We start from the raw sequence: 26391 nt of genomic DNA, 5'->3' as shown, positions 1-26391 counted from the left end.
ATTTAAATTAAATAACTACAGGCAAGTTCCCAATTTTTAAGAAACTGTTGCTAATACCAGATTCTGTTGAGTATATGCATGGTGACTGATGCAACCACCGAGCACATGAATTAGACTTACTTAATGTATGTTGTCTTCTGTGCTGTCATATAGTAATGGTTCTGCTCTTTCTGGAGGGATTTATATTGGGTATTTGAATGCTTGCTGCCTCGTATGGTCAGTCAGTTTGAGGTATCTCCTTTGGTTTCCCTTCTCTGATAGAAAAGAGAACTTTTTAAAGTTCTATTCAAATTATTTTGAAACATAAGTAAGTTTTGCTGGCCAACATGCAGTCATCACTGTAGAGTACTTAAGCAAAGAGGCTTTATTTTTATTTCATTCTTCCTCCTTACGCCCTTTTCCTCAGTTCTTATGCAGCAGGTTGTGCAAGCATTTCCCTTATTTTTCTGATAACAATAAGCATCTGGGTTCCTCAAAAATAAATACTAGAATTCTTTGTGTGTGTCTTATTAGCACAACAGGATGCTTAGCCCTAATCTGAGCTGCGTGTTGCTAAAGAACTGACTGTTGACATACACCTCCTGCCTCCCAGTTTTGCCCCCCTTCCATAGCTGGTTGCTGGATTTGGCCAGGCTACGTGGCATAAAAGATAAATAGAAGGGGACCAACAAGGTCATTGTTCAGAAACAAAAGCTTGGACTTGGGTTGGACAGTCAATCAGGGTTAAGTGTTCATATAATTTTATTCTGAAAAGGTTTTCTCATAAAATTATAAGCTTAAGGTGGCATAGATAATGAAGTCTCTTGATCTCATAGTGGGCATCTGAAAGATCATCTGCTTTATGACGTTTCCATCGTTTGAGGCAGAAATGTCACAAATATTTAACCAGAAACATAGAATGTTGTCCTTTAGATTCGGGAAGACATCCTTGATTCAGACAGCTTTTTCATAGTTTCGTGTCTGTGAATAGCCCAAATTTAAGGATGCTCAGAGGTTCCCACTGTGTAGCTCCCATCTGAAATATACTGAAATATACTTATAATAAATACAGGTGTATTGAAAATCCTCTTTATAATAAAGTAAAATTAAAGCCTGTGTCTGTTCAGTGCTATGCAGTGGGTTTAATGGTGTTACTTTGCAGTGGCTTTCTCTTTGGAATGTAATAAAGGTCCAGAAAGTTCCCCTAAACTGAAGAGCTGATAAACACCTCATCCACTCCCACAGTCATGAGATGAAAGTGAAACCACTGGCAAAGTTCCTACCAGCTCTGTGATAAAGTAAATAAAGCATTTACTGCTACTGTTTTTTGATTCAAAAGTGAAAAGGTGAGCTTGCTAGTATTTCTGTGACCAGTAGAATGAAAAGGAGCTATTCCGTGTCTTTCTGAGTAGAGAAAGTCCTGCTGACAGTAAAGCAACTATGAAGACAAACACCCTTGGGGTGAGGGAAGACCCTAACCTTTCTCCCCACCCCCAAGAAAAAACTAATAGAGCTGAAGCTACAGGCCACCATTTATTATTAATACGTATGAGATGTGCTTATGAATTGTAATTGGATACAGGGAGTATAGCCTTCCCTAATGCTTTTGATGGTAGATAACTGCTTTCATTAGAAATTCCAGATAAATGCCTTGGGTTGGAAGAAGAGATGCGCTAAGAAAGCCCAGGGGTAGGGACGGGATGAAGACTGGCCTGGGGCTGGGAGCTCTTGCTGCAGGGAGAATCTCAGGCCTGGCCTTGTGCTGGAGTTCCCTTAAATGTTTTTTTGGGTAACAACATGACGTTCCAGGAGGGCCCATTGCCAGCACTGGATCAGCTGCATCAAGGGGACTCCATATGGTTCCTCAAGAAGGCTTTCCCAATGGCGAGGAGAGAGATGGCAGGATAGTAGGAGAGGGTGTTTGAAGCTTTTAGCTGCTATTGGCAGGACAAGCATATGTCCTGTTCCTCACTCCTTCCCTCCATGTGCAGTTGCAACAGCCTTGTTTCCAGGATATGTTGAGTTTGCTGCAAATGCATATAGGATTATTTGTTTCTGATGTACTAGTGTGCCAAGTCATTACAAGCATCTGAACCATGCTCCTGGACAACACAAACTGGAGTACTGTCACGTTACTGTTGAAGTAGCCTCCCTGAGGAAGTTATGTCTGTATGTGTTACGTACACACATACTACGTATGAAAATACCAAAGTGGCTGAAAATGTTAGGTGAACAGGGTACTGTGCAAATGCTTTCAAGTATCTGTCCATACCATCAACATATGGCTTGGATTCTGCCTAGCTTTATTGAAGTAGTAAAATAGTTTATGTCTTTAGAAAAAAAAATAAAAAAAAGAACATTATAGGAAGTACTAGTGCTTGAATTGTATGTTGTTTTGATGTGTTATTATTGCCTTTGCTACACTAGTCCTACTACTTTAAGAAGCGTATTTAAGTGCAGTCGACAGTGATGTAGTAGGTAATGTGGGATCAAATGCACTCTAACTGGTTTGCAAGCAATAACCATGGTGTGATTTTTTTAAAATAATCAGAGAGCAACCGTCTATTTAAAATGCTTAGCCCATGTATTATATGTAACATTATTGTATAGTTACACATGACGCAACTTGAGTTGTGGAGTTTTATGCCACTGGTGTTTTACTTCCTTTTTAATGAGCAAAGCTAACGTCCTAATGGCAGTTCAATTGCTTCCACCATTTTTGAAGTGTTACTAATTAAAGACACATTTGAAAGACCGCAAATCAAAGTCTAACTAAAGTAAAACCTGGACTATCCACGCATGGCATGCAAAAACGGTGTACAAATAAGACAGCAGATTTGCTGAATGCCCCCAATGTTAATGTTGTAGGCATACCCAACCTGTCAATATTTGGTTTAGGAGTGTTTACTTTTAGTAGTGAATGTAAGTTGAAGTCCCTTCTTCTTGTTAAAGAAGTGGTGAGAGAATACTGTAGATCCTTGTCCTACTCTTGCTTAAGGAAAGTAGGAGGGCACATCTCTCTTCCTCCACTAGAAGATGTTGAGACATCTTGGTTCAGCAAGGATGCAGCACAAGGTATTTTCACTGTAGGATAGTGAGAGAGAGAGAAAACAAATGTTGAGTTACCACTTCTTGGTACCTGCAAAATTGTGGGAGAGAAAACTCTTTTGAGGCCATCAGGCTTTTGGGACAGTAGAAAAGACAGTGTTGAACACGAAATATCCTCTTCTCATAGCTCATTAATCCCTCCTGGCAGCTGTAGGTTACATGGATCTAAGCTCACCACAATTACAGTAACCAAATCTAAGTGTACTTGGGTAGGATAGTGCTGGTCCAGAAGAGTGTTATGGGTGTAGACCCTTCTGTCATTTCTGTTCCTTTGCTCTTTGTTATTGTGGTGTTAGACCTTAAGCTCACTTTAGACACCTTTCTTTTCATCATCGATTTAATATAATAGAAATTAGCAAATAGTTAGTGTATACAGTGTCCATAATACTTTTCTTTGGTTTTGCACAGTTTATACATTGTGGTTGAGTAGATGTGATGTGTTCTTTGTGTCATGGGTAAGTCTCCTTTCAATTTAGCCAGGGTCTATTTTTACTGTATGTATTTCCTCCCTTGGAGATGTCTCCGCTGATGGCTGCATCATGGCTTCTAAAAGCAGGGGCAAATATGACTTATCAATGGCAGTACACTCACACCAGCTTCCCAGTAAGGAGAGGGCAGGAGCAAGGGGAGAGCAAACTCCCTGTGCTGGAGATGGGAAACACAGCTGGAAAGCACAAGCAGAATCAAAGTCCGCATGCATAAGGATGGCGATATCACTGCCAGACCTTTTCCTCTCCTGTCCTGTTGTTTGTGTTCTTTGGGATTTTACTTTGGCCTTTGTAATCTACCCTTCCTGTTCTATTTCCTAGTAAGATATTTGGTAACAGAAGTGTAAACCTTGTTGGGAAACAAGCAAAGCAACCAAAACCATGGCAGTGTGCACTAGAATAGGTTCTTCTGTGTTCAGCATTTCATTGAAAACATGTAACATTCACGTTGGTCTGATTTAAGTTTTTATATCCATGCTTGTACAGAGGAGAGTAACCTCAGGCATCGGGGAGGACAGTATTACTATGATGACTAATGTAAAACCCCTTTGTTTATAACTGGGCATTGATTCTTCCCTTGTCCTTCTGCATGAATTCATACACCATACTGTCCTCCATTTGCAAACTCGTATTAGGGAAAACATTTTCTTCTAATAGCTGCTTTTTGAAATTGTGCCCCCATTTTCATCTTTTCTGAAGGTGCTTTGCAGGAGCAGAATGTATTTAAGTCCTTGCATTTCCAGAATTAACAAAAGCAGCACTCAGAGCAGGGCTACATTGCTGCAGAGGGGCAGGAAGGGTGGAAGTAGTCTCTGTGCTATAAACCTCATGACTCTGGGCGTGGGATGTGCAAAGACTGATCACTTGCAAAGGAGATGAGAACTGTGGCTGTTCTCAGAAAAACAGAGCAGGCTTTCAGGCTGAACTGCTGCAACTGATCCCTTTAACTCTTGATTTGGATCATGTGTCTAATCCTGCTCACCTTTTTCCTTTAAGAAATATAAGCATACCTACCCCTATCCCCCAAATGAGCCTACCTGCTGTACGAAGAACGTAGATAAATAATAGCAATTATCCACCTTGGTGCATTACTCTGACTTTGCCTGTGGCTTTTCCTTCGATCAGATTGAGTTGGATGACTTAATGGCAGCAGACAACAAAAGACTAAACAGTTGCTTTGTGGAGTAACTCATTTAGATGACTGACAAAATGTATGTGTCGTGGAGTTTATAGATTAAGAAAGGAAAAATCAGTGTTTTTGAGACACCATAGATGTATTTTTATAAACACAAAGTGTATTCATACAAAGTATATACTATTTCTGTATTTATTTGTTTTTCTTTATAGCAGAACAAATGCTGTAAGCCTAAAAGCGGTATCTTTCTTCTTCACTGTGTAATTCTTGATCTGAGTAGCAGGAAGTCTTATGAACCATTTTGAACCAACGTTAATTTTATAAATTGCATTCCCTTTTCCACAATTCCCACGGAAAAGGTATTCAGCTAGATGAACACTCTTGGAAAACTTCAATAGGACCCTTGAAATCTGTTTGAATTCAGCTTCTTTAAAAAAAAATTTATTTCTAATGGAAGCTGTGAAAGTATCAGAGATTCTTATGCCTCAGAGGCAATTTTTTTTCCATACATAATGGTGAAACTCCACTGTTGTAATATATGGATGTTTAAAATATTCTCATTGTTAAATTGGAGGTCCTGCTTAGACGTATGTGAGTTGGGCTCTCAGTTTGTTATGTGTGTCTTTTATTATTATTCTTTATTGGTACTCATATGATTTTCAAAGCACTTTCCTTTTTTTTTTCCAGTCTTTTCCTGGCCCAAGTCTTGAAAGTGAAGATTTTAACATACCTCCTATAACTCCTCCGTCATTGCCTGACCACTCCCTGGTGCACTTGAATGAGATAGAGTCTGGGTACCACTCTCTGTGTCATCCCATGAACCACAACGGCCTCCTTCCATTTCACCCACAAAACATGGATCTACCCGAAATTACAGTTTCCAACATGCTTGGCCAAGATGGGGCACTGCTTTCCAATTCCCTCTCTGTGGTAAGCATTTTTAGTCTTTCCTTTCTGCACTACTTTAAGTTGCGAAATCGTGGAAATTCAGTTCTGTCTGAAATCCTCCAAGGGACCAGCTCCTGCGCCACTCCAGTCATGGAGCAAGCTGGCCTGACTCTGGGTTTTACATCGCACTCCCTATGTCAAATCCTCCCCCTACCAGAGGCAGTGGGGGTTTTACAGCTGAGTTCCTGTCACAGTTTAAAGCTGGGCTGGCTATTAACCCAGTGGCAGACGCTCTCTGTTAACCCTCTCCCCCCCCCCACCCTAAGGGAAAGGGAAAAGGGAGAGAGACTTATGGGTTGGAAAGTTAAAACAGTTTTAATAAACTATAGTAATGAAAAAGAGTATAATAGAAATAATCAAATATATACAAATATATACAAAACCAAGATCAAGAGCTTGGAAATCCTCCTCAGGCAGAGTTGCTCCCCCCAGCACAAGCAGAGGGGAAAATGCAGTAGCTCCCCCTGCCATCACACCTGCAGGCTTTTAACTGGAGAATTGGCAAAGCTGGTACCAATCAGTGGGAGACAGGAGGGCCCCTCCCTCCTGGGCCCCACCTCCAGGAGGCAGTGGGTTAGTGATAAATAGGAAAGTGAGAATGACGTGTATGGGATGGAATATCTTGTTGGTCAATCTTGGGTCACCTGCCCTGTCTGCTCCTCCCTGCAGGTGCAACCCCCTTTCTGCTCTTCACTCTTAAGCAGTGAGGAATTTAGCAGTGACCTTGGTTTCTTTAAGACTAATTGGCCTGGTTTGGGCCAAACCAGGACAGTTCCTCAAAGCCAGACTGTTACCTGCCGCCTTGAGCAGAATTACTCCTGCTTTACACAGATGCAAATAATGACGAAAGGAGGCTCAAGGCTTTGACTGCCACTGGAGCAGAGTTTGGATCCAGATGGCCGTTGTTCTGTGTTTGTCTGACGAGGCTCTTTCCATTCTCATTTGCATGTGCTGAGAGATGTACAAAAATTTAATATCTCTTTTCTTGTTTACTGCACGTTTGGAAAACAGCAAATGTTATTTCTGATTCTAGGCCAATTCTTATAGCCTTTTTACAGTTCCCAGTCCTTAGCCAGCCAGAATCCAATTGAAATGACTGGACAATTTGCTTATAAAGTCTGTCAGATAGTCATTATGGTCATAATCTTGGGAAGCCTGATACTATAAATCACTTCTTTGAATGTTAAATTGCTTGCAACAACTGCAGAGCTACTTTACATGTTACATTTCAAGTGGGCTCTACAATAACTAGTATACTTCTTGCAAAGGAGCTCCAGACAATACCATTTTATCGAAGAGGGCATTATTTCACATCGATGTACAATTCTAGGCCAAAGAGTTACAAAATCCCATGGAAAAGGATGGGGCCTGGCATCGTGTGGGGCTCACTGGACTTCAGGCACTCTGCTAGATGGGCTGCTCAGGAACTGCAGATTTGGAGAGCTGAAGTTAAGGATCTGCCTTTCCTAGAGATCCAAGAGTCTGGACTTCTCACCAGAGAATCAGAGGCTTAGGGCCCTGTGTCCCAGCTGGGAGGCTCTGCACTTAGGGTCTGAGGCTGTTTAGACTTCCAGCATGCTATCTCCCCATAGAATCATAGAATGGTTTGGGTTGGAAGGGACCTTAAAGATTGTCTAGTTCCATCCCTCCTGCCATGGCCCCTTCCACTAGAGCAGGTTGCTCAAAGCCCCTTCACATTACCTAAAAAAATAAATCAGTCCTCAGAACCTGGAAGCTGAGGCAGCATATGGAGGTTTGGGGGCTGAGGGATCAAGGCTCAGCTCCCCATCAGCCCCTCAGACTAACAGTCCCAGAGCCAGGGGCTGGAGGGCTGTGCTGGCTGGAAAACAGTTAACAACAAAAATCTGCCTTGTCACAGGGCTTCATTGCAACTTAATTAAAATAAAACTGCTTTGATTTTGAGGAGATCTGCATTCCCTCTGAGGATGTCCAACAAGCTGTACAGCAGGGGGGCTAGTCTTGGCTTCTTATGTGCTGCTTAGTTGTTATTGATTTACTAGGATGTTGCACACTTTGTGTTTGAGGTCAGAATCTGACCCCAGGGTTATGCTCAATAATGGGAGGAGAGGGGGTGAGGCAGATTTTCATAGAGAAAGATAAATATACTTGATGGAAATGTTCTGAATGTTGCTTGCATTTCTACAAAGCTGATGGCATGCATTAAAGAGCGTGAGCTAAATCTTGTGTGGGGTTCTGAGAATCAGAGCTATGAAAGGACTTGAAAAAGTGAGAGAAATGCTTGGCACTCTGGTCAAGACAAGCAGTATTTCATTGAAATGACCTCTTTTGAGCCATGGCTATGGCTCAAAACTATGCATTCTTTTAAGCTCTGATGTTCCACATTAACGTCTTGCAACAAGAGCTGAACAAAGGGCCTTGAGAGTTTGTAGATCACAGTGAATTATTGCAGCAAGGGCAAATACAAAAAAGCTGAACAATATAAGTAGGCAATTTTGCTATTGCGACTTGGTGTAGATCAGAAAAAAAGAAAACTAGACCTCAAGAAAATATGTGCTAAATTTTATCAGTCATTTCTGAAGATTCGTTCAATAGATAAGGCATGATCCTTTAAGCATCATGGGCTAAGTCAACTGTTATGCCTAACTTGCATGTCCTTTGCACACAAGAAGGCCTCTTAACTAGCAGTGGTTTTAACTCAAGCTGGCTTGTCTGTTAAGGGGATTAAGCTACATTTTACGTTAGTACAAGTGGTAGGATGTTAACACTACAATTTTGTACAGTTCAAACACTGACAGTATAGTTCCTCTGATTTTAGTTTGATAACTTGAGAGGAATTAACTTGAGGGAGATAATTTAACTTAATTCTTCAGTGAATTCAGTGAGTTCTTCAGTGAATAGAATGGCCCCATTGTCCTTTTGGCTTTCCATTGATGAAGAAAGACAGAGGATTTTGTAGAGTTAGCATTCTTTACTTAGCTTGGAAGCTTTTCTTTATCATCCAACACCTTTTACATTTTTTCTTCAATATGACTCTTTTCTCTTGGTATTACTCATCTCTAAGTTTCCTTTTTACTATCTCATCAAACTCTGATCCGTTTAACAAGCACTTTTACAGTGCCTCACATAGAAAATAGTGTATAAGTTTCTCCAATCTATCTAAACCCTTGGTGCCATATAATTTCTAGTATATCAACTACCGCTTAGTGTATTTGGAAACCATGTATCTCTCTTCACTTTTCAGGGCACTAATGAGTATTTTTAGAAAAATTGTTCTTAGAAATTAATCTGTTGGCTGTTCTCTATCCCTAATTAATTTCACATCTTCAGCAAATTTTACTTATATTGGGACAAATTCAGCTGCAGTGCAATGTGCATCTGATTGAATTTGGTCTATTTTTTTTTTTTTTTACTTTCAACATCTTTCCTTTGAGCCATTTTTCAACCCATGTTGGTATTTTAGCAATGATATCTTCCTTTTTGTCTGTGTTAGAACTAGTGAATAGTTTTCATTTGGTGTTTTTCTAGCCAAATGAGAGAGAGGAAACACCGTGAGCTCAGAAACAAAGTAGGAAAACAGTTTGTACACTGACTGTAGCATTTTTCTTCCATCTCAGGTACCAGGTGTTTTCAGATGAGGATTTCTATGATTTTGGACAGATTGAAAATCGAGGATGTACCCCTCTTAAAAATCCTTCAAAACTCCCCCAATTAGAAGTCCTGGTTTCATACTGTGCAGCACTCCCTCCAAGCTGCAGATGGAATCCTGTTGAGTAAGGATTGCAGGATTTGCCCCAAGCTCTGTAACAATTCTCCTCTGTGGAAGTGCTAGGGCACACACAATAAGAGCCCACTACCAGCTCAGTGAATTCTTATTAGGGATCAGCTTCTTTCAGATTTTTTACACTGTGGGAATTCTTTCTGAAAAATTTTACAATGCTGGTAGATGAAAATTCACTGTGTCTGATACTTAAATTTGGAATTAGACACCTTTGAAGTTTTTTTGATTGATTTGACTTCCTATTGTACTCCCCACTATATAAAAAAAAAATCACTAAAATTTTCACTTTCTCATTATTCTGCTGTCAGTTCACATATTAGCTTCCATGTTCATGTATTTTGGTTTTCTGCTGAGGTGACATATAGGCATATACACACATGCACATGCATACTAATTTATACAGTGCTGTCACATACAGATTTCTTTAGATGCTCATTGTATCTGGGTATTGGGGGGTCAGAAGTCTACAGAATTTGTGCAGAATGTGACATGCAGTAGTGTGGATGCACAGTCCAGCCCCAGCATGGTTGACCACATGTGAGAGCTCTCCAAAGTCCTCTTCAAAATGGACATGACTTCTGTTCCTGCTTCTTAAGTGGATCCGATTAGATATAGATTGAGCTGTTTAATGAAGATCTACTGATTGTCCTATAGGCATGCTTGTTTCTATATGACGGAATAGGGATCACTTCCTGATTTACCACAGTTGAAGGCAGCCTTGTGTAAGTTTGGTTCAGTTCCAGCTAGGGCTTGATCTGCCAGCACTTCTCTCTTTGCATGAATTTTCCTGAAATATTCCAAGGACCACAAGAAATACCCTTCTAATATTTGCAAATAAATGCATGTATATACCATCTCTATGAGAATGTGTGTTTATCTGTAAAAATACTTTTGGAAGTGTTCTATAAAATGAGTTTTACTGTGTGTTCATTTTATCAACAAAATTGTAGACATTTCAGCTTCCTTAGTATATCTTATAGACGATGATTGCTTTTTTCCCCAAGAAACGAGGGTTAAAATTCATAGTGTTCTTTTTACATAGAGGAAAAAAAAAAACAGCCTATTTTTTGAATGCTTTCATTTATAATCTTGTGCTGATCTTTTTCAAAATGTGGCTCATGATGGTATACTATAGAAAATTTACAAGAAAGAAATAAAAGAGATTTCAGTTTCTTGGAATGCTTCAAATTTCTGGGTTTGAAGTTTAAAGTGGAAAAGATGTTAAAAGGCAATAAAATCAGGGGATTTATTTCCCAAAAGCTCTACTTGTGCTGGCAACAAAAGCCAGCATAATGTATATACTTAGGTTTATTGTCATTTTTAGTATACAGTCAAGGCACACTTTGAATTCAAAGGCTACTGTACAACTGTTTTGACAACCACTGCATCAGTAGGTTATGTGCAGGACATAAGAAACTGGAGCAAAAATGTTTCTTTAGGTCTATAGGGAGTGCAATACATCAATGAATTCAAATATATTAGAGCAGCATGAATATCTAATATGTTGCTCTTATGGAAAAGACCACTGGCATATTGAATAATGCTGCTTTCAAAGCAGAGCAGAACATGTGATTACAGACAATTTCATTGCTGTTTTTAAAATAAATATTTTCAAAATCTTGAGGTATTTTATTTCATGTAATGCATAAAATATGTAACAGTGGACTAGAGCTAAAGATCTTCTAGGACACCGAAGAGTCGGTGATGTCAGCCATAATTATTTAGATGTGGAATAATATAAGCATTAGTTTAAAATAAAATGCATGTCACAAAGGCCCGTGTCCTTATACAAAAAAAAAAGCAATACAAAGCTTTTTTTTTTTTTGCACACTTTGACAGAAGAATAAAGGCAATGAATAATTATTTAACATTATGCCCCAATTCATCAAAGCCTGAACAATTACATTATACTTTTTCATGAATTATATTTTTTAGACATGCAGCCCATGAGAGAGTAATATCTTAAACAAAATGTGGCACTGTATAGCAGTGAAGAAAGCGGACAGCTACGGTTTTTTTCATTTTTCATCTCAGGTAGAATGAAGCTAGTATTTCTTATTCACAGTACAGTTGCTAATAAATCCCATACAGGAGACTGTTGTTGTTGTAGCTGGGATGTATTTAAGAGATTCTGTTTTAGCAGTTTCATACATACCAGTTCAAATTCAGTATTAATGACTCATCTTGAGGCTGACCTATATGGTGGGGTTTTTTTAGCACCTTTAAGCGTTAGTGCAAACTACTGAGTCAAACAGAAATTTTTTATTTCTGATGAACAAGATGAATAACTTTCATAACAAAACAAAAGATTCGCCCCTTCTAACCTAAGTGTTGAGGTTTGAATCATGCTTGGATACTTTTTTCTTGCTTGTATTGCATGCCAGTGATAGAAGATACGTTTAGTCTCGGGTGAATACTTCACATTTGTGCCTCATTACCAGGCCCTGGTCTTCAGTTTACATCAAAATTTACTCTTATGCACACAGACCTGCTGCTACCCCAAATTTTATTGCAGAGAGTTATTGCCATCAGAACCACCAAATCATAAAGCTAAGGTCATGGAATATATTGTGTTAAAGTATTTATTTTTTTCTCTTATTAAGCAACTTTGTATTCTTGCAGGTTCTCTTTCTTTTCCTTTTTTTTTTAAAAAAAACCACCATATCTTACAAGCTGGGTTTTATCACTGAAATAAGCCTTGTGTGGCAAAAGGTTACAATAGTTAGTGTATGTTTTGTCAAACAGCCTGACCACAGGGATGCACAGCCAAATCTTCAGCTGATGTCAGTCAGCATAACTTTGTCTTCAGTAGAATTATGATGATTTATTTCATCAAGGGCTCTGGGACATCATGTTTGTCTTTCCTTACTTCTGATGTCTGCTCCACTCTTTTGTCATCAGAAGGGCAACAGAAAGGATATGTAGAGGAGCTGATTAAGATGTAACTTGATCGAGATTTTATAAATACCTGCATATTGCGTATCTGCTAGTACAAGGCTCTTCAGCGTGCTACAAAAAAGCATTAAAACTTCTGGTGTCTAGAAATTACAGCTGTATAAAATCAGACTGGAAACAAAGAATGCCTTTTTAACAGTGATAGAGATTTACCATTTAGATAATGTACTATGGGAGGTGGTTGGTTCTCTGTGCCTGAGGATTGAAATCAAGATGAGGCATCTCAAAAAGTTGTGCTCTATCTAGGACTGGTCTAATGACCACCACCCCCTCACACACACACACACACTACAGCGAGGGGTCCATAACCTTCCTGGTGGTCACATTGTCCTTTGGGGGCTCTCAGCAGTAAACATTAGTCCACGCATATATGGTAGGGGGAACATTGCTGGTAGCACCTCTACTAGTAGCACCTCTACAGTTTTTCCCTTCCAAGAGAAAATCAGCAGAGTGGAAGAAAGCACCCTGTGGGTGCAGGCTATCAATGGACTTCACCTTCTCAAGGTCAACTACGACTAGAATTGCTGTGAGAATATTTGTGGCTAGTGTTTTTCATGAACTTAGCATTTTTTCTGGTCTTAAAGTATCTGGTAAAGCTATACTTTCTGTCTGTAAGTACTAAGAACTTACCTTAAAGGTAGAGCAAGTAAGTATTTGCTCATTACTGTAGGAAAATATTTGTACAAAAATCACAAGAAATATTTTTAGAATAATTCCAGGTCTCATTCTTAAAATTGCCAATGAAGCTGTTGATTTACTGTCAGTTGGGAAATACAGCATTCTGCTTATTTGAGTGTGGTTGTTGAGACTCCATGTGGCTCACATATTTCTTACAAATTCAGTAGGAAAACAGCTTCAATATCATTTCAAGAAGGAATAACAGGGTGGCATATTTTATTTTTGAAAACAGCCTTCTGTAGAAAATGCTTTGGTGAACTTTTTTCACAACAGCTACCATTGTCTAATAGGCATTTATTTGCTACATAAAAAAGTAAGGAAAAAAATGTGTAGCGGTATTAATTGTTGTTTCTTAGACTTTGACCAGCTAGGCACAGGCTAAGGCATGATGAACGTGGCATGGAGAGAAAGCCTTCAGTTGCGGGTGGTAGATTATACAACACCTCACATGTGACGTACTCACAGGAATGATTAATGCATAAGCAGCATCATAGCTGCAAGTGTCAAACAAAACAGATAATAGAGTATGCAAATGGAGAAAACATAACTCTCAGAAACGTCAGAAATTCAGGGGTTTCAGCAGCAGAGATTGTTGACTTTAATCTGCCGCTTTTAACATTGCATGTAGTTGTCGAGAATAGCAAGATAATGAAATGTTTCTGAAGACTCAGTCTTTGGCAAAAAAATCTTAGTGATCTTAAGGCCTGTAGATAGAACAGAAGTGAAATGTTTTTCTCGGTAATGGTGAAGATGCTTCTGTGAAAACAAAAAGGAATGAGAAGCCCACAGTGCAGATGAAAGGAAGAGTTTTGTGCAACAGGAGGAGTAGCCTCTCCTTCCACCTGTTTCATTATTTAAATGCATGCATTTTTATTCCTTGAAACTCAAAAGCAGTTGAGAAGACTGCAGACCCTTCATGGATTTGTACTGCATTCATCATCTTATCCCATCTTGTTCAGGGAGTAGAAAGATATGTTGTGTGGACAAAACGAGTCACACTATGGCATGCACTGTCTTAAACCAAGCTGCCATTTGCATGCTGGAAGTTCAGATGTGCTACATGACTCTGCTGAAGGCTGGGACACCAGCAACCCAGAGCTTCATGATGGTGTCGCCTGCTAGAACAGAGTGTGAATTCTCCTCGTCTAGTCTTGCCTATGTAAAGTATAGATATTTAGCAAAATTTTTAATTCACTTCAGGAGAAAAAGCACATTCTTGGCTTTCTTGATTTATTCTGAGTTGAAGGAATTTAAAAGGCCCAATTAATAGTCTCACAGGTTTTTTATCTGTTTTAATGGTTTTACAGAACTTTGAAGTACCATTGCTTGAGTTTTCCACTGACTTTTTGCAGCAGGAAGGGAAGAAAAAATTCTAGTTGGTAGTGTTTTGAGATTTGGAGAAATAATCATCAGTAAAAAATAACTTGTTTCTTATTTTTATCCCTTGTTCTTGTTCTTTCTGAAGGCAACTAAGAAATGCTTAAAGTGTAAGAATGTCTACTCTTCCCCTCGTCCTTTCAATAACATAAAGATTCATTTTAGATTGATGTCTGCCTCTCTTTCCCCCCCCCCCTTCATTTATACAAAGTCTGTACAGACACATTATGTAAATACCCTTTCTCATGTTGAGATTCCCTGGTGACAACGTGTAGACCCTTAACCGCCACTGCTAATGTAATGCTGAACTTCAGCTACATGTATGTAACTTGGAATCTCTGTAGCCTCACTCACACACCTTTGAACTGCAGTTATGGCATGTTGTACATGCTTCTGCCTCTATATTTGGACAATAAACATGAAAATGAATGTTCTTAATTTATTTTCTGTACATATCATGCATGATGGATACAGTTACAGAAAAGGACTTATGTAGTGGCAGCAAGAAGCATTATGGAGTGAGGAACACCTCTAAGGCATGCTTGTGCTTATCTTTCATTTACAAAACCCACAAAAATGAACCCTTTCCACCTGCAGTCAGGTTAACAAAGGCTTTACAGTTTGTCTTACATATTATCAGTGTGTACCCAACATCCCGCTTCAACCAGCCTGCGGGGAAGGAAAAGAGACAAAGGAGATGTTACATGACACTCTGTGTGCCTGCCCTGACCCGGAGGTGATGTGGACTTCAGTGCTCAGGGTACGTACATAGATATACATATATACATGAATACACATATATACATATATAGGAACATGTATATCTATGTATGTATCACACTGTTAATCACTGAAGCCCTCTGCTGGAAAGGGAATGTAAAAGACAAGATGTAGCATCTGCAACATCCCCTTTCTCCCCCAAAATGGGGATCCACATTATATGTTAAACAGGGGCTGAAACTAGAGCCAAATTATTGAAGTAGATGCAACAGATTTGCAGGATCAGGCCCTTGATGAGAATGCAACACTTTTTTTTTTTTATATAGGGATGGGACTTCCTTCTAATACACTTTAAGATTACCTTCATATGAGGAATTTCAGAGGTTAACTCAGTAACTAAGCTTCAGTTTCCTACACATGCCCTAATACTCAAGTGTGGGATCTCAGTTTAATGAATTTTATTACACGCCCCTTTCTTATGAAGTAGCATAAAAAGTGTTTAGTGCAATAGGCTCAGTGCTGATCTGGATATTAAGTGCAGCTTAAGTTGCCTGACAGAAAGTATGTGGTGTAAAATAACCACTGGCAAAACTTTTAAAAGTTATTTTTTCTAGAAAAAATAAACCACAGCATTTGAAAAATAATGCTAGCAGCACCCTGTTCTTCTGCAGCCTTTCTTGTGTCTTGAAGTGCTTTGTAGTCACTAATTAGCTAAGAAAGTAATATGCTAATAACAGTACAAATAGGTGTTTGCAATATCAGTACCTCATCTCTGTCAAGTACTATATTGTAGAATAGAAAGACATTTACTTTATTAAAAACCCAATAAAGTCTAATTCACAATATACAAATACAGATGAGTCCCAAGTTGAAAAAGGCTGAAAGAGGCAGATCTTAAGGGAGAGGAAGAAGATGACTCTTCATTGTGAGACCCATAATAATGAAAGTATTACCAGGAGCTGATTTCATGTCTGATGATCAGTAACACAAAGGTGGGCAGAAGTGTGGTGAGAGACAACTTTCAATATTAGAACTAGCAGAAGTCCTCAAATGTAATAAAGGCAGGAATTAACTGCCATGTGTTACACATCTAATATAAAGCAATTACAGTGACTGCATATAATGATAGCTGAGACCTTTAAGCTATCATGCAACCTGGAAGTGATACTTATTTAAGAGGCATGGAAAAGATGTGAGGGTTGTTTCACCTGCCCTTGAAATGCAGTCAGCTCCAGGGAGAAGTGAAGTACCTGTTTAACCACAGAGTTCAATGCTCCACTGCCTCAGGCTCCCAGTCCCAGGCCTTACGGGCCGGTTGCGTAGCATGCGTGTTTCTTCTCACTTGCCATCAGCTTTCATGAATGCAGGGAGGGGAAGATACACGAAAGAAAAGTTCTCTGCCCAGGGCCTAGCCTACGTGATTTTAATTGTGACCAGCATTATTGCACTAACATTGTCATTTGTGGCCTCTGCCTCTGAACTGCATTCTAGGAGTTCTGTGACTGGCTGCAAATCTCAGTGGGATTTTCAGAAATACTCTGGCCTAATGTTGATCCTGTCCAGCTCTAGTAGGTGCTTTCCCAGAGTTTCAACAGAAACAGAGATTGCCCTATAGCAGATGCTTTCATTTATTCAAAAATTGCAAAAATTTAGATTTTAGATTATATCAGATTAAGGGTGTGTCAACAGAAGTGTTTGTCGATAATGATCCACACTCCTCCATCATAATTCTGAAATGGTTTTCTTTATAAGATTTGGAAAATAGTGCAAGCTGTAACAAGACTGAAGAGAAGAAATACCACCTAATGTACTGTTTTGAAACAATTTTTATTACTTTGATTATCTTATAATTAAAGACAGTGTAGCAAAGCTGCTCTACAGGAAAAAGTTACATGAGTAACCAGACCTCTTGGATCCTGGCTCAGTGCAGCCTTAGTGTTGCGTTACTTACCAAATTACAGAAATTGGTCCAGAAGGAACCCTAAGGTCCCTCACTTGGTCTAGTCCAGGGGAGGACTTTTAAAAGGTCATCTCCCCAAAACTGGGATACTCTATATGTTTGTCATTTCTGACAGATGTTCGTGTTAACTTATTTTTTAGAGAATTGCTCTAATGGCAACTGCACAGACTCCTCAGGCAAGCTCGGGGTACAGGTCCTCAACCTTAAAAATTCATCTACTTCATTGTATACATAAAACCGAGCAGTCAGGGGAGGTTAATGCGGAACATTTAATCTTTTCAGTTGTCTTTTATTTATTTTATTTTTAAAGTGTGCTTGTATATGTATATATTTACATTTATAAATTGTATATTTGTCTAAGAATGAATGGTAGGTAATAGATGTTGATGGAACAGCTAGGAAATAAATAATCAAGAGGATGTATATTAACTCAGACTGTTTTGGTTCACAGCTGACTTGACCATTTAAGAAACAGTAGAAAAATAATCAGCTTTTCCCAAACTTATTAGCATGTAATCATGATCCAGATTGTATTAGCCCATAACCTACACTGTGCAAAATAACTCTTCTTGAAGGTTCAGCTTAGTGTATTATTTTATGAAATTGTTCATGTGCATATTTTCAATATTATATTTGTTTATCATCATCCATTACTTAGAAAGTTAGGCTGAAGGAATAGACATTTATGATACTTAAGGAATGTCACTGTAAATAATGGGATAAAAATAAGCAACGGGTGAAGGTTGGAAAAAAAACCCTGTAACGTCATCTGAATAGCCTGCCAGGTAGTGTTAAAGCACTGGAACATGTACGTATGGGAAAAACCTGCACTGGCTGGAAGATGGGCTGGATGATTTAATCGACCTTTCTTTGAGATGTAATTTCTACAACTGGTTGATAGATACACTAGTGTTCAGACATTTGGACTCATTTCTTGTTTGTCTGGCAAATTGTTTCTTGCGAAAGGTTATAAATTACAATAAATAGATTTTATAGAAGATGAGCTACATGATATACTTGGAAAGAGTTTCTCAGCTGATATTCAAGACAATGCCAAAGCAGAAAAAACCCAATAGAGCCCTAATCCCATGGCTTTGCTTGAGTGCAGTGCTAGGAAGGTGTGCTGCCATAAATAATATTTACATTGAATAGAGTCTTCTGTATTCTAACAATAACTTAGGATAGAAAAGATGAAATAGAGCAGTAATTACTTACTTAGAAGAAGTTTTTCCTCCTGAGTTTGCAACAAAGAATTCACTGATGAAGAAGGGAGGAAGGGAGGGGGGGGAAAGAAGGGAAAGCAAGCATTTATAAAAATGTTGATGTAGTTATAATTAGATCCATTTTAGAACCAAAAGTTTTATGCAGAAACTGACAGAAGGATACACAATAATTATAGTTTGCTGACAAGCTGAATAGAGTTTCCTTTTTTAATCTCATGGTTTTAGGAAACCAAACTGTAAATAAATACGCAGTTTGACAGACTGTAATTGCGATCAGCAAGGCGTCTTTTCATTTAATCAGATGGTGTTATTAAAATGGGGTTACAATTAAACATTTTATAATGTGACGTAGAACTCTATTAAAATTCTCCAGCAAACAGTAATTTGCATTTGATGCTTCTGCAAGCCATTTCTGTTTGCAGAAATGTTATTGGCTGTGACCTTACAGTGGTTAGGTCTCAGTTTGCTCTTCTCTTTCTACTTTGATAAATGATATTAAGTATCCTCTTTCTTTACTTCACAGTGAAGATTCAAATATTAATTTTGTATTCTTTTATTACATTATTTTTGACCTTTGTTAAAACTGCAAGACTGGCCAAAGCAGGTTTGCACCAGAGGAAATGTGGAATTACCTAAGCATAAATTTTCTTAACTTTAGGAACTGTGGATTTGATCATTGTAAGCATGTATCTGATTTGCAATCCAATGTTTCGAGAGAAAGTAATATGGTTTTGAAAGATATGTGGCATTCATCATATTGCTGCACCTAAGACATTATTTCAATTTAAGATGACACAAAGTCTTGGATTTGCCCTGCAGATGTGATCAAGTGATACCAAGAAATGTAACAAAATGTTTTTCAGGAAGACTTTTGAAGCATGACTACTATGATTCCAGCTCTGTTATTCCCATGTGGAAGTCCACTATTTGTTCCCGTGGTTTTGTTAACCTAAGTAGGGGAATATGAACAGTCAGAAGTGGTTCAGTATTCTGCCTTCTAAGACTTTTCCAAACTATAGCTACTCACTGAGATCACCATCCTCTAAGCAGAAGAAAAGAACAAGGAGAATCATTAGGAGACAATTTTTGAGCCATTCTTCAGGTGCATGCAGACTCCACTAATGAAACTGTGCATAGCAAATGCTGGGAGCAAAGGGAATGAGTGATTTGCATCAGCAAATTACATTTACAAGGGTGAAATGGTCTTTGAAAATCAGACAGCTAAGCTACTGCTCCTTTATCTCACTCTTTTACTTTGGTGTACAATTTTTGGAGGAAACATCAGTGGTTTGAGGAAAGGCAACATTTTCCTTACTGGAAAATAATCAGACAGTGTTTATAAAACACACATTCTTGTTCTTGTCTCTAGTAGTAGACAAAAGAAAGAATAAGGAGGGAAGGACAAGAAAAGGGGGGAAAAGAAAAGTGAAGTATGCTTTCAAAGAGGAGGAAAGAAAGGTCAAATATTCTTTCTTTTGGTGGAAAGCAGAGCTGTATGAATCACAGAATCACAGAATCACAGAATCGATCAGGTTGAAAGAGACCTCTGGGATCATAGAGTCCAGCCATTGCCCTGACACCACCATGTCAACTAGACCATGGCACTAAGTGCCATGTCCAGTCTTTTCTTAAACACATCCAGAGATGGTGACTCCACCACCTCCCTGGGCAGCCCATTCCAATGTCTAATGACCCTTTCTGAAAAGAAATTCTTCCTAATGTCCAACGTGAACCTCCCCTGGTGAAGCTTGAGGCTATGTCCTCTTGTCCTATTGCTAGTTGCCTGGGAGAAGAGGCCAACTCCCACGCCGCTACAACCTCCCTTCAGGTAGTTGTGGACTTCAATAAGGTCACCTCTGAGCCTCCTCTTCTCCAGGCTAAACAACCCCAGCTCCCTCAGCCGTTCCTCGTAGGTCAGACCCTCCAGACCCTTCACCAGCTTGCTCGCCCTCGTCTGGACTCACTCCAACACCTCAACATCTTTCTTGAAGTGCGGGGCCCAGAACTGAACACAGTATTCAAGGTGCGGCCTCAGCAGTGCCGAGTACAGAGGGACGATCACTTCCCTAGACCGGCTGGCTACACTGTTCCTAATAGAGGCCAGGATGCCATTGGCCTTCTTGGCCACCTGGGCACACTGCTGGCTCATGTTTAGCTGGCTGTTGATCAGCACCCCCAAGTCTCTTTCCACCGGGCTGCTTTCTAACCACTCTTCCCCCAGCCTGTAGCACTGCATGGGGTTGTTGTGGCCAAAGTGTAAGACCCGGCACTTGTTCTTGTTGAACCTCATGCCGTTGGTCTCGGCCTATCTATCTGACCTGTCCAGATCCCTCTGCAGGGCCTTCCTACCCTCCAGCAGATCAACACTCCCACCCAGCTTGGTGTCATCTGCAAAATACTTGAGAAGAAGAAAAAATGGAAAGAAATAATTTGGTTTGACATATTTATGCACTTATTTTAACTTTGCGTTATTCCAGATTTGGAACCTCTTAACTCTTTCCTACTTTTCCTGTTACTACCATGTGTTGATTTCCCCTTGTGCTGTTAAACAAGTACAATCACTTCAGAGCAGATTGATGCAAGGTCTCTAACTCCGTCCTGCAACCCCGTCAGTTTCTGCTCTTCATATGTCCACATATATGCAACATCTTCCCCTTCTTTTTTCTCCAGATCACTTTCCTGAGGAACAGATTTCTCAGAGAAAGAGGTGTATTGCCAAAATACTCAGAAATGCATCAGTCATGTAAAGAAAATAGCAGATTAGCAAAGGCAATTTTAACACACTCCTCAACAAGAGTTGGATAGAATAAGCAAAAGGTTTGTCCTTTCCAACATCAAAACAGATAGGGCTGTAAGAGCTTTCCAACTGGTCCTCCCAGCACAATGCAGGATTACTGCCCATGCAGCTTCAAGATGACTTTGAGGTCACCAGCCTCTGGTAGGGGAGTGCTGTAAATGGCTGAGAAAGAGAACTGAAAATAGGGCTTGTTGTTTAGCATTTCCAATGAGAAGCCCAGACATGTAAAGAGGAAAGCGATGTTAAAAGGTATATAGAAAAAATGTAACAAGTTTCTCTCCAAGGCTAATTGTAGTCTTTCTAAAATAAATGAAATACAAACCTGAATCTAATGTTCAAACCAAGAAAAAACTAATTTATGTCTTACCTGAATATAGCTGCTTTTTTAAGAGCACATCACCTGGTATACACAGGTGTAAAAGAGAAGATAATCAGGATCAGAAATGTAGGTTGAACCCATAAAACAAATCCATCCTGGGGTTTTGTAGTGCTATCCATCACTGAAAGTATCTGAGCACTCTATCTTACCTTATAATGTCTTTACTAGTTATTTGCAAAATACAAACCTAATTGAGAAATCTTATTCATGCTGGTGCCCCCTTGTCTGGTATAAGGAAGTGTTTCTCAAGAGGAGAAAAGGCCCTAAACAACAAGGAGGGAAATGCACATAATATTTGTCATTTGCATTCAGCTGAAACCTGAGGTTTGTTTTAATAATACAGAGAGAGATGCCTGATCTAGCATACATGTATCTGTCTTTGAATGTCACACGTTTTAAAAAGATGCAAGTTACCCAAGATATATGGTTCCTTTATTGTGTTTTTTGCATTTTCAATTGTGTACCACATATTCACATACCACTGTGTGTTACAATCAAGCCTGTTTGATGACTTTCAATTTATGCCGTCGGATTTTGTCACTCTTGCTGAAAATTTCAAGACATTTTACTCCAGACTCATTCTTTTTTTTCCCCCTCAGATTTATTTACTACCTTTAGAAGTAGAAAAGTCCAATTTCAGTCATGTTAGAAATAGCTCATTTTAGACAAGTACGTGCTGCTCTGCTTACAAAACATATATGAGTGGAATATGCAATTACCACAACTCAGTTTCCTGCCACAGAAACATTTCAGCATTATAGCATTACAGAAATAGAATGACATGCATAATGAAAGATTTCAAGATTCACCCAAGGCATTTATTCTCTTCACCTTAATGTTCTCAGCAGTAGCAGAGTATCCATTAAAAGGTACGATGAATTATGGTTGCTTAGCAACCACGAGGGGCTTGTAACAGCACCAAAGAATGAAATGGCTGGTTGATAAAATGAATTTTCTCTGAGCATTAGCCTGTTGAAACTGCCTTTTCTTGTGGAACATAAAGTGCATTTATTTGTCTCATGCATTTTTTATTAGAAAATTATTTGAGTTCCAGGGACTTGAATCGTTTTGCTACAGGAGATATTTGATTTTAATGTGTTGTACTAAAATAAGTAATAAAAGACATTTTCTTCAAAGTAAAGACACCAAACAAACCTAGGTAGCTCCTTTTGAAGTCAGGAATAAAATCTTATATAAGGTATGTCATTACTTGTTTCTAATTAAGAGTGACATTAGCGAGGACTTACACTGAAATTTTACCTTCGAAGGAAAGTTTGAGCCAGTTAGTCAAGATGCGGAGATTTGGAATGGATCTCATGGATTCATCATGAATGAAATAAGCTTGCCTTCTCTCTTCCCACACAGTATGGTAGCTGTGTCTCGGAGAAGGTCAGAAGTGGATGCACATTCATACCTAGCATTCACTGTCTGCTTGTTTCTGTGCTAAAAATACATTCATCGTAGGCTTCCATCCAACAGTGAAGAGATGTTTAATTTTTCACTGACACTCTCCAGGCATTCAACAGCAGCCAGAGTTGGATGCACATTTTTGGCAGAGAAGATTTTTATTGGAAAATGCCAGAACAGTGAAACCAAAGCTGAGGCAAGGGGAATACATCAGTTGTGATTAATCTTTTATTGGCAATATTTTCTGAGAATTGGGACTGTCTAGTCAGGACATGAGACAAAGGGAGATCAAAAGAGAGAGAGTGAGAGACCTGCCCATTCCAGAATATCCAGAACATCCACCTGGATGTATGAGACCAAAGTTTAGGTTTCTACACAGCATTGTTTAGAGCAAGAACTTAACTTTTTGGTTTTGTAGCCCATAAGATGCCCAAATGATTAGTTATTATTAGTCTACAGTCTTTTAGTTTTTCTTCTGAGACTTAAGCCAGTGACGTAATTGTTCTTATACAATTTAATAAAGACCTTTTAAAAGTTTCAGACCTCACTTTACTGGTGAAAATAGTTCCATTGACTTCCATGCAAACACCTAGGTGAGAACGACTGTAACCCTGCTGCTGCACAGTGAATCAGTAGATCATGATCTACAGAGAGTGCCCTGGGGTCTGTATGAGTGCGGAATCCTCAGTGCAACCTGGAACCACTGTTGCATTTTCTGGCCAAGAAAACGAAGTCGTGTGCATGCAGTTTGAACGGTGAGCCTGAGTGGCAGCTGAGAGGGATGGCCAGGGAGCCAGGGGGATGGAGAAGTCCTTGGCTTAGAAGTGTTTCTCAAATTCTGGACTGGAACTAGAGTAAGAAAGCAAATCTAAAAATCAGGATGAGATAAGATGACTCATTTATGTGCTACCTGCCTGGCAGGAAAGAATCAGAGTGAGACAGCATAAAAAAAGTTGAAGGCTCTTGCAGTGAGCTGCCTTGTCATGGAAGTTTTAGACCTGTATTTCTGTGTCCAGCCCAATTCTGGTGATGCTGCTGAGAGCACTGCTATTGACTGCTCTTAGTAAAGGACAGGGCTATTGCTGTTAACATGAGAGCAAACATCGGCAGCCTAAAGGAAAACAGATTTTAGTTAAGTTGACAACATGGCAACATTTTTTACAGAGTGTTTTTTTACTGCAAATTAAATGCCCTGGGAGATACATAACTAAAGGCAATAATAACCTTTTTGGACTAAAATACAATTCCGCTCAAACAAAAATGAAAGAAAACTCGTATTATACAAGTGGTAAGATCTTGCCTCTTTAAAGTACGTGCTGATAATCAAACATCAAAAGTGAAACACTGCTCATCTTCTACAAAGGTGCAAATTAAAATTCCAGAGAGAGAGCTTGACTGATTTGTTTAACAAAGAGTTTAATACAGCAGAATCCCACTTGAACATAAAACTATTACACTCACAATAATCCTGTCTAGCTGTTGGGAGATCCAAATTAAAACTCTCACTGATATTTGCTTAAATCTCATAAATTGCACAGAATTAGAGCATATTGAAGTTGTGTATTTACTGTGATCTTACTGTCTAAAAGATTTTAACAATTTAAAATGATGACTGAAAATACGTATTTTCTCCTCAGATGATTCGAGTAGTGTATATTTTATTCCCATATTCTAATTTAATGCCCACTTGTTTATTAGCTTACTACTGTCAACATGACAAGGCTGTATTGAATGCAGACTAAATGTTTCATTTTAACAGATAATTTATTTTGTTATTAGTATTAAGGTGTTATGAGGAGATTATTCAGTCGAAGCTGATTAATAATACTACTTCTCAAGGAGATATTTTCATGCTCATTTACTATGTTCTGTTGTTTCCATTCATACCTATAGAAGAACAGATGTTTGTTTCTCTTCCACTTGTGATTCGGATGATTTAGTAGCAATATTACTTACTGTGTTCTGTTCCACTATTCAGTATCTGCTGGAGGGTTTAATTTATGGATTTTTTTGTATGGAAATCTTAAAATTGTACAGACACCTGAAATTCATAGCAGTTTAGAAAAGGAATTGCAGCCCTACAGAACATCTCAAATGACTGGCAAGTATTTCAGAATTAGGGTTTGTGACCTCTGTTCTCCAGACCAGCTGCAGTGGCATATTCAAGTCTTTTAGGTTGGATGGGCAAGTAGAGGTTATAAATTTGATCTGTCAGTAAGATTCCCTACATGTTAGTTAGGACACATCGCAGATGTTGACTTAAAAAAGAGAATGAATTTATGGTGATAAAGTTAGGTTAAAAATGTGACAAATTAGTAGCCTCAGATAGCCAGTTATTTTGCCAGGTTTTGATAGCACCTTAAAAACAATCGTGGCATTCATGGTGCATTCTTTCTTTCGTGAGACTGATACAATAAAACAAGAATGTGCACACACCCACCTAAGAAGTAATCATTATTCATGCTTTGTAGAAAAAGGTAGAGTTCCAGGTCTGCAGTTCTTGCTCACAGGTACGTTATATAAGAAATTAGATTAATTTAATTTATGAAAACGTACAGTTGTGCCAGCTGGAGAACATAGAGTCAATCCTGTCTGTTGTTGCATATCATCAAGAATTATTGAATGAGGAACTAACTACTGTTGCAAAGCCTCAGTTGCTATAAAGCAGTGAGCAAAATTTAAGCAGTAGAGAAGGCTTGCTTTATGAAATGCCCAGGCATACATGGCACCAAAAAAGGACTCAAAGCATACACTTGTGTGAGAACCTAGCAGTAACCACAAAAATTGTTGCAGTGCTTTGGTTGTGACTCTCTTCCAAAAGCATTTGTTATATCAGAGAAACACGTTTAATGCATTTTTGCATGAATGTAATAAAAACAGGGTGTGATTTGACCAAATGCACTGACATAACCACTGCATACTTTTATGTGAATCCATCAAATGTGGAGCATGTTGCATAAGAGCACTCTTATTTCTTACAGCTGCCTGAATAAATAATGTACATAAACCTCTTCAGAAACAAAGTCAATAACGAGCTGTCTGGTTACATGTACTTTTGTATGACTTCTGGTTAATTCAAAAGCCCCAAATATGATATACAGAGCTCTGGAATATGGTGTGGGTTTTAGACACTCTCTGGGAAACCTTTATCCTTTTATAGTGTCTTTTTTAATATGTGACAGTTTTATATCAAGGATAATGATCTTCATATAATAAGTAATCTAAATACAGTCAAACTCATCATGAGTGAACATGGTTTATTTTGTTGAATTGTTTCATAAATCAAATTTTAGGAATCTTTTTAGAAGTTACATTAAAAAGGATATTTTTGCTGTTTTCTGGCATGTGATGTATCTGTCGATTAAAGTAGAAGGCACGTCATTCTGTTTTTTCTGTTGACACATGCTACAGTCTGTTGGGAATGTCATAGCCAAGAAAACCACCTTGTGATATTCTTTTCACTTTGGACAGACATGC

At 38.8% G+C, this 26391-nt stretch overlaps 1 protein-coding gene across 1 annotated transcript in view; it reads left to right on the top strand.

Annotated features, from left to right (window-relative positions):
- The window catches only part of TOX (thymocyte selection associated high mobility group box), a 234374-nt gene that overhangs the window by 137426 nt on the left and 70557 nt on the right, over positions 1 to 26391 (top strand). The window contains exon 3 of the mRNA XM_068396986.1: positions 5398 to 5640. Within this exon, the coding sequence (XP_068253087.1) occupies positions 5398 to 5640 (243 nt within the window). The remainder of the gene's footprint in view (positions 1 to 5397; positions 5641 to 26391) is intronic.

The sequence above is a fragment of the Nyctibius grandis genome, chromosome 3 (genome assembly GCF_013368605.1).
Source record: "Nyctibius grandis isolate bNycGra1 chromosome 3, bNycGra1.pri, whole genome shotgun sequence".
NCBI classification, from domain to species: Eukaryota; Metazoa; Chordata; class Aves; order Nyctibiiformes; family Nyctibiidae; genus Nyctibius; species Nyctibius grandis.
Note: the sequence above shows the minus strand (reverse complement) of the source record. Positions and strands in the feature narration are given on the sequence as shown.